General features: G+C 39.9%; 1 protein-coding gene across 1 annotated transcript; it reads right to left on the bottom strand.

Moving 5' to 3' along the window:
- Positions 1-1,835: 1,835 nt before the first annotated feature.
- Positions 1,836-11,617, bottom strand: LOC117759486 (beta-2 adrenergic receptor-like). Its single transcript, XM_034581624.1, has 3 exons — positions 11,384-11,617; positions 3,657-4,026; positions 1,836-3,098 (listed from the first exon to the last, which is right to left on the bottom strand). The coding sequence occupies exons 2-3, from the start codon at positions 3,937-3,939 to the stop codon at positions 2,194-2,196; spliced, it is 1,188 nt and encodes a 395-aa protein (XP_034437515.1). The 5' UTR covers positions 3,940-4,026; positions 11,384-11,617; the 3' UTR covers positions 1,836-2,193.
- Between the last annotated feature and the right edge of the window lie 468 nt (positions 11,618-12,085).

Genomic DNA, 12,085 nt, shown 5'->3' with positions numbered 1-12,085 from the left:
GCAGTGCATGTTCACATGGGCATGGCTTCGGCAAGAGGGTCAAAGTTTAGCCTGCTCTATCTAACTTTTCCAGGATTACCAACCCAATCTTTAAAGGGCAAATGTGACATAATATCAATCTCTTCATCGAATTCTCAGCAAATAAGCACATTTTCTAAAATGTCAAAATGTTCCTTTAATGGGCACTTTATGGTAAACAGGACACTTTTTTTTTTATCATGTCGATAGAACTATAGCAATACAATTTGTATATTCACAAAACAAAAACAAAAACAAAAAACAAAAACAAGTTTGAGCAAGCAATGGCAAGACAACAGAACTTTTCCCTTTTCGTTGATGCAGTTGCTGAATCATTACCACATCAAAGGCCTGTCAATTATCACAGGAATTCTTGAAATGCAAACATTTTAATCATGAATAGAAATATACCTATTAAACAATGTGAAATGCCCCTCGGCCTCATGCATTTAATCATTATATTGTCAAATTGTACAATACAGATTTCCAAACAGTACACAAGACTTATAGCTGAAACACAGATGAGATCATTTCATGTTACAAATACATTATACCCTGAAAAGACAGAGGCTGGCAGAGCATGAGGGTCTGCTTTAATCGTTATGCTTTTCAGACTAAATCTCTATGTTTGGCATCCCATTCATTTAGTCATCATTACTGATTGAATAAATAAACAGATCAATCTCTTTCATTAACGTTTACTAAGAAATAAGCGATAATATAAAATACCTCAAATAAAACTTGTACAAAATTAATCTTGTCTGACACATGGCACAATGCAAATGGCTCACGTGGTAACTGATAAAGTGCATCTCTGATTGAGGCAGATTGATATCACAAAAGATTGAACGTAGATGCTCAATAGTGTATGTGACACCACAAAACCGAAACATAGCAGGAGTCTGTAGCAAGATTTCTAAACACATAAATAACACCTCGAGTTGACAAAACCCTTGAATGAACCATTACGGTTATTGTGGTAGTCAGTGCACCTTCTGGAGAGACTGTGGGTTTAATCCTGAAGTTATTGAAAAGCATTGTCATTCGTAAATCTTCAGGACAGAGGTTTGATTCCAGACGGAGGCAGGACGATGAGGACAGGATGTAGATTGTTACGGCAGTAGAGTTGTTACAAATACCTGCAGTTTATTCAGAAAGTGTCTCTTTCCCTTTAGATCTACAGTATGTGTGTTTGGTCAGATCCTGAAAGCTGTTTCATCATGACGTGCATAGATACAGTACTGGTTTCTTTGAGCAGAGATAAATGTGGATGGAGGTCAAAATAAAAAAAATCTGCCTTCTATTTACAGTTTTTAGACACAAAGTTTTGCAATACTTTCATGTTTAAATTACTTATTTTGATTATACGCTCATTTCAATTTCTGGCCAAGAGATAAACAAGAAGACTGAGATGACTCTCACGGATGTACAGTTAATAAGGTTAGCTTAGCATAGGTAAGCTTAGCATAGCTTAGCAAGCTGGTTGAAGGAGGATTTTGTTATCTTTAGACAGAGCAGAGCATAGAGAATATATAAAGATGGACATGACAGCTCCCCCAAAGTGAAGCCAAAGCATCTTGATCACCCCCTGGTGGCTGGCTGAAGTGTAGGTAGTAAATCCCGCCTATTCCATGTTAGTGGTTGGGACATGGATCAAACTAAAAACTCAAAGAACATGTTAAATCAATATTTTTTTCTCAGAGATGGTTTCTGTCATTTTAGGTAATTATCATCACACTGGTATGTCATATATTAAATAAATACTTATTTAATTAAATCAAGACAAGGTGAAACATAATGATTGACAGCTGAGGCTGACTGCTAATAGAATCAAGCACATGTATTGAAGGGACCTTGCTACAGAGGTTCCATCCCCCAATTACTACTGCATAGACTTTCGTTCCAAATCTGCAAGATGCCGTCGTCCATATCTGGGTTATTTTGACTTCATTTCTAGAAGTGAAGACGCTTCATCCATCATTACATACAATCTATGTGACCGAGCCACAAACTCCAGCTTCATATTTACCGTACAAACAGAGAGAGCGGTTTCTTCTTTTTCTTGCCAAGATAGTGAATATGCACATTCCTCAAAATGTCAACCTATTCCCTTAAAGTCAAACTTACTGGAAAACATCCACAAAACAGTAAACCTGTTGCCGATGAATGTATCTCTCAAGATTTATCGCCATGTGGGGGGGAGTGGTCTCGCTTAAAGAGTAGTGTCACACCCTTCCTGAAGCGGTGGTCCCTGACACTGTAGATGATCACGTTGCAGCAGCTGTTTCCTGTCAGGATCCAGAAGGCAACAAAGGAAAAGTTACACCAGGTGTATCCCACCACGTTCCCGAGCACAAACACTGCGATGGGAGAGAAGGATGCTGTGAAGGCAAAGGTCAGTATGCCAATCGTCTTGGCAGCTTTAATGTCCGAGAAAGAAGGCCTGTGAGGGCAGCCTCCTACGCCGCCTCCTGCTCCTCCACCCCCTCCATCACTCAGACTTCCCTCTGAGAGCAGTTTGCGTTTTCGGGAGTACCGTCGAATGCTTGTGAAAGACAAAATATTAACCACTAACGTGCCACCAAGCAGCGTGAAGTCAAACGTTGGGAACAGCAGCAAAATGTTGGCATCGGGTGGCAGCTGGCCTCCAAGCAATAGAGGTGTGTAGTTACACATACGACTGCACTCATTGTACTCCAGAATGAAGTTACTGCTGAAGATGAGCGGCGCGAGAGCCAGCAGGAAACTCGCCCCCCAAGAGAGCAGGATGAGGAGCAGAGTCCGCCTCCGAGTCACCAAGGCGTCCTTTTGGAGCGGCCACAAGATGGCCACGCTTCGCTCCAACGTCATGAGGAAGATGGTGCTAATGGAGACAAAAGTGCATCCAGCAAACACGGGGCCAATCAGCATGCAGGGCTGCCAGGGGCTCACTATTCCGCCGAGGGAGGAGGAGGCCGGGGAAGTGGAACTACCCTGGTACCAAATGGGAAGAGAGCTCGTCACCATTAGAGAGATTTCAGTGTAGACGGAGAAAGGGACGACGAGGACACCAACCATCATGTCTGCTATGGCCAAAGACACTGTAGAGAGAGAAGACACAATGAGAAGAAGAAGAAGAAGAAGAAGAAGAAGAAGAAGAAGAAGAAGAAGAAGAAGAAGAAGAAGAAGAAGAAGAAGAAGAAGAAGTCAGGGGATGTATTCAGGCTGTTTTCTTCTCGATTCGCCTCCAGTTATTCTAGTTAGGGCCCGAGCACCGACGGTGGGAGGCCCTATTGAAATTGTAAGGATTCTTATTATTATTATTCTCTGCCAAATGAATTGGCTTTTTGAGGGCTTTAACATGCTCAAATCATCGCCAAAGTTTGCAGGAAATTCAAAAGTCGGAGAAATTTACGTATTCTGGAGTAATTTGAAATGGGCGTGGCAAAATGGCTCAACAGCGCCACCTATACACAGCCCCTGAGTTCACTTTGACAGATTTTCACAAAAAATTGATACACAGGTGTATCATGTTCAGACGCACAAAAAAGTCTCAAGGAGCATTATGAAAAATAAAGGGCAGCCCCGGCACCACGAATGGCCGACATGTACAAAAACCACATGAAAAAATGGTTAGCAATATGTTTTACAATATTTACCTTTCAAGTATCCCTGTGGTGTTCTCGACTGCCTTGTTTGCACAAAGACAGTAAGCGTGACCACATTTCCAACCACGATGGCAAACGCCAGGCTGACCATGAACACCACTGCCAAGGTACGGTTGAGAAACCCACAGCAACAGAGGGTACAGAGAGGAGCCAGTGATTGGCCTGACCCGGGTCCTGCCTGAGCCGCTGCTGTCAGGTTGAATGGTCCGTCTGTGATCGGCAGCAGAACCGCTGTGCTCCCTGGGCCGCTGACGTTGTGAAGCAGAGCAGTCATGGCCCAGGATACACTGACTGGTTTATCCCTTGGATGTGTCCGTGGTCGGGCTGCTCAGGAGACCATGTCCTGTGCTGAGGAACTGTCCTGTTGAATGAACACATTTAAATCACATGAGGAAAACACTGTCTTCCTCAACATCAAAGCATGTCTGGAGCAGCATCATCACTAGTAAAGAATCATCAAAAGAGTGATGAAGGCCCCTGACCAGACTCAGATATGAATTAATATTAAGTGTTTTCAGTAGCATCATCTGCAGCATTAATTATAAATATGACAGTCTGTATAATTCTTGTATCAAACAAGACATGCAGATGGCACAGGTTTTGATGTGGCAGACCTTAACATTGGCGACTCTGTAAATATTTACTTTTTACTCTTTTACTCAAGTAGAAAAGTGAACGTGATTCTTTTACTTTTACTTGAGTATATTTTTGTCTGTTTATCTGTACTTTTACTTAAGTAAAACATTTGAGTACTTCCTCCAGCCCTGCAAGTCAACTTGTATCATAAAGTAAAGCTCAGTCACAACTGTGTGAAGCACAGACAACAGAATATCCACTCTCATTATGCAGTCAAGTCAAAATCTTGATTTCCGCTATCATTAATGTTATAAATAACTGTGATAACGCACTTCACATACAAAACAAATCTAATATCTCAAGTGTTCAGCGCTAAAACGAGACAAAATGTTCTTATCTTCCACTTTAACGGCACATTTACCATCCAAAAACGATTTGCACATTTTCGAAATACTGTTTTGTCATATATAATTATCGTTGATAACACTGAACAATGTGGGTCTTATACAAATTCAATGGGTAGTGTGTAAATCTGACAATATATCAATATATCAATATGTATTAGAAAGAATTTAAACAGTGGTCTTTAGGACATCTTTTCCTGAAGCCACAATCATGAATATATTTATTTCTGTGCATAGGTCTATAAACCTAGTTGCTGTTTAAAATGTTGCTATATATAAATTTCACGGCTGCACATAGATGATTGTTTAGAAAATAATGTGTTTTTTTTTTGTGATTGTTTTCTTTGTAATATCTTATCATATATGAAGCCCATAATTCAATGATGGTTTGGAGGTTGTTGAAGACTCAATATGTGCAGACTTGAAAACACTATTTTTAAAATGAAGAAAAATATGTGTTGTAGTTATTGACCTCCACCTGGAGTAGAAAGCGAGTGTGGACAGTGATTTTTTTTTACATGTGTGTTGTGGTTACATGATGTCTCTCTGTACTCTAACACTGTTGGGAGCACCTCGATGCTGTCAGTACCCATGCAGAAACTCTAGGTTCAGTACTAAATGTCCCTCTCATCTGACAACCAAATACGCAGGTCCTTCAATCATTTATGCTGCTCACTGGGCTGGAGAGCAGGAAGGTGCACACGTCCAACAAAACAAAGGGTAACAGGAATGGACATATTCAGACCAGAGCAAAACCAAAGTCAAACCCATGTTCTCGCCATGGCTTTGAAACACAATCAAAGAAACGTCACAAGCTTGGAAACATCTGGTACCAGCAGTGAATTAGCCTCCGAATAATGAGAACTTGACAAACAAGAGAGAAAAACCTCCTGCTTGTTTAAAGGACCACTGTCTGATTCATAATAATGTTTTCATTAGCTATAATTACCTGAAACTTAGAATTATTGTTTTCATGAGCCATTTATATTGACTTAGGGAACCACAGACATTGACATGACAACTCCCGAAAGTAAAGCCAAAACATCTTGATTGCCCCCTGGTGGCTGGCTGCAGTATAGGACCTTTTTGTTGCTTTACGTTACCTGAAGGCCACTGTAGATTCTTAAAGCGAGTGGTGAGGAGCATTCAATTAGGTGCAAACTGCAACCTCACCACCGGATGCCACTACACACTGGTCTAACTTTGATTTTGAATTAATGATCCTTCCACAAATTAAATTCAAATATGCTGATAGTAAAACATTTTATGTACAGAAAGTCATATTAGCAGGTGAGTTTTTTTTTACAAAAGCGTAAGGTATATATAAAAATAATCATGATCTAGGGCCTATCAAAATATTCAGTTCCCAGTTTTCATGCTTTACTGACTGAACATTTTGAATCTGATCAACTGATTATTGACCTTTGATTTAAAGTACTGAACCCATTTGCGCCCTCTGGCACCAGCATCCTGCTTCCTCACTCCTATCAGCACACTGTGAATCTCAGATAGTCATGTTTCTGCCTCAGGTGGGAAAATGGCTCAGGCGGAGAGACTATCGAATGGCTATCTGATCGCTGGATTGATGCTATTGTTTGCAGCCTCTACACCATTCTATACTGTTGTCTTGGTATTTACTCTGCCATCATACCAGCTTTCTTAAAGGACTGCGTCAAATTATGTGAGACTCTGTGAGTGCCTTGTTGTCCAACAGGCACTCACAGAGACATCTGTGTACAATATCTTTTTAGAGCATGCCACTCAAGCATACTTAAGAGTATGCACATGAGACTTCCCAGGAATTAACCCTTGCATGTTGTTAGTGTTTGCTGTATTGCGTCATAGTTGCACAATTGTTATCACAAAATTATTTATATTACTTCTCCTTTTTTTATGCCTGGGGAATGTCTGAATTAGTCCGTGTGAGAAAACAGCAGGATATTGCCCAGAGGATTAACCGCAAGCAAGTGGGCGTGTTGATGACATTTCCAAAATTGGAATTGGATAATTTTGTATCTGTTGTTGGTCCTGAGCAGGTAGCTTTTTGGTCTCATGCTTGGCTTTTCTCAAAGGCTACCAGAGACCTTTCAATTCCACTGGGGTCCAAAAGTACTGAGCTTAACCTCAACCAGTCTAGTTGAGAGTCCTTCCTTTAACACTTTTAATATTCAGGTGAATTGTAAATGAATGTATTGCTGGTTTTCCAGGTACAAGTTGTATGTTTGTTAAAGTTATGCTTCTCATTGCACCTTGGTGTTCACTTCATATCAGTGACAGTAACAATCAGCTGCAGCAACATGTTAAAACTGACAAACCAAAGAACCTTGTAAATCCTTTGATTGTTTTGATCTATAAATCATTTAAACAGATTCATCATGAGGATAATTAAAATGTGCAGCGTAAATGATACATCCAAAGATAAATCGTGAATTATACACATGCTTGTTTTTTTCCAACAGCTTTGGGCAAATATAATGTCACTAAATAATGTCTTAACAAATCCATCCCTTTACTCATAATTTATCTGATGACACTGGAGTTGAAACAAATGAAAAAAAAAATTTGGTTGAACCTCATTAAGGAGCTTTTTGCCTTTACCTTGACTAAAGATGACAAGCGGAAGTGTTCCCTGTGGCAAGACCTCAGGGATAGTGAGACAAACAGCTGACAGCAAAGACAGTGCACGTGCGCACACACACACACACACACACACACACACACACACACACACACACACACACACACACACACACACACACACACACACACACAGACAGTTACTGCTGGTAGAGCGATGCCATACCAACATCTCCTTCAACTAGCTCCTATATCTGAATTTTAACAGGGTGCTTTAGTCAAATACTGCAGACCTGCCTCAACAGTGTAGATTTAGAAGCTGTATTTTACAGTGTGAAAAAAAAACAATCAAGGTGATTCATGTAATGTTAAAGGGGAATGAGTCTGAAACTGCTGTTAAATGTTAATGTAAATGTAATATCAATCAAAAGTCAGGGGGTCTAGTTTTTACAATTCATCTGGCAAATGAATGGCAAAAAAAATGTTATGGCAATCCATCCAATAGTTATCAATCCAATGTTATGACATTTGACTTATATATATACATCATTTGGCAGCTATATTCAAACTGACTTACGTGTGAAAAACATCACTCAAGGTCCAGTACATTATATTGAAGGAGACCTTGGAGTGAGGCCAAATCTGTTCAATGTGACAAAGTAAAAAGACATCAAACAAGTGCACAAACAAAACTGTTTTCTGCCAGACATTTTTCATAAAAATTGTGTTGCACCTCCTTTTAATCCAGAGATATTTGTATTATTTTAGTTTTAGTTTTTTTCAGTTTTACATCTACGCCTGTTGGATTTTGCAAACACTCTGCTGCTGTATTTTGACGTGGACTTACTCTGATATATGGGGCTGGCTGGTACTGACTTACATGTGATCAACAACAGTCAAGCCCCACTGCAGTACGTTGGAGGAGACTTCTGAATAAGTGCTAAATCTGTTCTAAGGGACAAAGTGCAAAGAGATGTGGTAAAGAACTGTGCAGTAAGTGCAGGTAGAGTGTTAGTGGTGTTAGGAGAGGAGGCGCTCTCTGAGGAGAAGACTCTTCAAGCGGTTCTTGGCGACAGAGAGGGAAGCTTGTTCCACCATCTGGGATTCACAATCCAGTTTAGAGGAACCCAGTGGCAGAGATGGAAGATACACCTGTATGATCGAGTTCATGGGTTCAATAATCTCTGTGTTAGGAAGCATTAGAAACTTGAGTTTGATTGGAACGACCATGCATGTCCAGTGAAGGTCAATGAACAGCAGAGTGGCATGTTTCCTTTAAGGATGATCGAAAACCAGACGCACCACCGCGTTCATGATGTTGAGGTATTCTGAATACCTGAATCATTGTCAATACCCGAGTACCACTTCTTTTCAATAAGTCAAACCTGTGACCTGATGGTGATGCCAGAGGACGAGTCATTAGAATGAATCCTTTATGAACCTGGAATTTCAATTTCAAGGCAATCCATGGTTGTCAAGATATTGTTCATTAAAACTGCAGGTGTCAACCTCATGGTGGCGCAAGAAGAATAGTTAGGGAATCCTCAAGTAAGTTTGATTCATCTACGTGGGACTGTGGATATAGGCGCTAAATTTCATGTCAATCCATCCAAGTAGTCAAACTAGGATGAATTGGCCACTTAATACATTTCTGTCTTAAGGCGAATGGACCAATTTACGAGCAGGCCTTGCATTGACATTGTCTTTAGAGTCATACACTTTGTAGCCATGCAGGTCTTTCTTACCCCAATCAATGGAAGCAGATGTCCAGCCACATTGAGTGCTCTGGGCTCTGCTGGAGGTTTCTTCCTGTTCATGAAGGCATTTTTCTCTCTCCATAGTGCATTGTTGGGTTTCTCTATAATTGTTGAGGTCTCAACCTTACTATGTTAATTTGCCTTGAGATAATGCATGTTATGATTGGGCGCTATACAAATAACATTGAATTCAACTGAGTTGCAGTGCAATGAGTTACTTGAACAACTGGTAATTCACTATATTTGACCACATGTGCACAAATAAATCCAACCCTGGGGGTCCTTTAATAACGCCTACCCTTTGTCTCTCTCTGGAGACACTTGTGCTGGAATAGCTGCACTTGAGGTTGTTGTTCATGCATGCAATGAATTTTCTCTGACAGCGCTGTGTCCCTGAGTGACAGGTCGGACATATGTAGGCAGAGTCTGGGGGCTTGGTCATGGCTCTCAGGCCAGATCGCCCAACGCGCAGAGGGGTCATGTGCAGTAATAATGGACAGGCTGGCTCTGAGCCGCCTGAGGCCGACGTCCACAGCACACGAGCGGAAAGACCACTTCCTTTTCACATCTTAACTTGTCATTCTGTCTGTGTTCGTTTCCCTTGTGGTTGTCAGAAAAGTGCACGAGCAACATACTCACACAAACGCAGATACAAGCACATAGTGTTACTATCTGGTTCTGGTTATTTTATCTTTTCCTGTTTAACGTCACGCTTACACATTTTCTTGTTCCTTAGCAACATGAGTTTGTGCTACAATATGTTTCACACCAATATTCTCATTTTACATTACACCTCACTCTAGATTTTCTATTTTCAAAACGTAATTTCACGACAGCAATTATAGCATTCATGGGAATTTTGAACCCAGCAGCAATTCCTGTAAAAACTCTTTCTACTTCAAAACATATATTACAAAAATTAATATTTTCAATATTTTAAAATGTGTTTGAAATTTGATCACATCCTATCAGTTATTCTGTTAATAGTTTGTATGTAAATATCTTTAAGTGCAAGAAAAGAGGTATCGGAAACAAGCACAGAACAAATTTGCATTTTGTGGAAACTTAAAAATAAATTGGTCTATAAGTACTTTTTTTAAATTATCCACTAAATATTGAATAGTCAGGGTACTATATATATATATGTCCTCTCACTATATGACATGAAAAGGTGTCAATATGTGCTGCATGTTATCTAATATACATTTTAGCACTTCCATAGGATAAATTAATTAATTAAGGACCAATGTATTATACAGTCCAAAAACACTGTAGCTACATAATAATTACAGCAAAACATTTGTGAAAAACTGTAATCTCCTTTATAGACAAAGCTATATATACAGACACACCCTTCTTTCAAAGTGAGGCCTAATGTGTTGTTCTCCAGCAACAACAATAATGCACAAAAAAATCATTAAGTAAAATTAAGTATTCAAGTCTACAAATATTTAAATATATCATACATGTAAAATAAACAATTTCCCTTCAGTTCCATGTCCGTTACCTCACTGTACTTATCTTATTATTAGTAATTCAACTGTTCCTCATTAAAACTACTGAGTAAGTCTAATTTCTTAAAACAAAAGTGTGAACTCCCCTTGCTCTACAATTGTCTTTTGTCTTTTTCTCTTGTGCCTATGTACAAATACCCAATAATTATTTAACTGATGCACTATATGCACAGAATAATTCCATAGCTGTGAGCTGTAATCTGAACAGATTGCTGTTGAAGTGATTGTTGAAATTGAATGTGTGGCCATGAGTGTATGAGTGTGTGTGTATATGGTGTCTCCAGTGTGTAAATTGCATGCTGCTAATGGTCATCACACCCACCTCAGTTTACTTAGTCAGCCGCTGCATGACTCAATGATCAGACTCAGACCAGGAATCCTCGGGCTCATTCTTTTTATATTGATTTAAGTGTATTTAAGTGATTTTAGACGTGGAAATAAGAATTTTAACGGTCAAATGGAGATTTCAAAATCAGGGTCATAATGTTGTATGGACGAAGGACTCAACATTATCAGTATCAATGATTATTTTGCTTCTCTTTGTTAGAAACACTTAAAATTTTCGCAATAGCTTCCTGTTAGCAGTCCATGTAAGTGCATCAAAAATGAGTTAGACAAACTTAAAACTATAACATAGAAACATTTTTACTCCAAACATGAAGCTGAATAAACAGCTACTTTTCCACTTTATGAAATCCCACTACTTGGAAAGTCATATTATTCCATAGGAAAAAAGTATTCTCATCAAACTAAATATCCATAATAATTCATAATCACTTAGAGGCAAATTCACATGACTCATCCATTTTCAATCAACACTCAAACAATGATATATGACATATACTACACAAACCAAACATTTAAAAAGAGAATCAGATGGATGATCTTACCTGCATTTCCACCGTCATGGACCACAGAGCAGTTGTGCATAGACAGGTTGATAAAACAATCCAGTGTTAAAGTGGGTGTAAAATCCGTTTAAAATCCTCCAGAGAAGCAGAAAGTGGAGCTGTAGTCGTCTCATCATTCATTCTGCTGGAGCACACATTCAGCACAGAGCCTCTCACCCGCTCCAACTCTCTGTCCCTGTGATTCAGCCTCCCCCCTCTCTCCCCCGTCTCTCCCTCCTCTCTCCCTCCTCCGCTTTTCTCTCTCTCTCTCTCTCTCTCTCTTTCTCTCTCTCATTCTTTCGACATTCCACCTCCATACCCCACTGCCCCCCCTCCTCTCCTCCCGTCACCCTCTGCATGGCTTGCAGTCCTTATCGCATGCACACGCACTTCCCCTAGAGCTTCAAGGTAAAGTCTGCAGCAGCGTTTTACTCTCCTCTCTCATCCTTTCCTCCCACGTTTCGCCTCCCACTCATTTTATTCCCCCCTTGTTCTTCAACCCTCCAAGCATCTCTCAGGCCTTATGTATTCTTTGTGAACTCTTGCATTCAGTTCACGCTTTATTATTTTTAATTTAACTCTTTACACAAGGGACGTAAACCTTCAACCTTGTATAAGGACCATTTTCTTTTCTTCATCGTTCACACTTGCAAGTTTCCAAACTTCTCGCGACATCCTTCTCGCTCCTGCTCTGTGTGTTGT

This window comes from Hippoglossus hippoglossus, chromosome 3 (genome assembly GCF_009819705.1).
Source record: "Hippoglossus hippoglossus isolate fHipHip1 chromosome 3, fHipHip1.pri, whole genome shotgun sequence".
NCBI classification, from domain to species: domain Eukaryota; kingdom Metazoa; phylum Chordata; class Actinopteri; order Pleuronectiformes; family Pleuronectidae; genus Hippoglossus; species Hippoglossus hippoglossus.
This window is presented reverse-complemented; position numbering and strand designations above follow the sequence as displayed.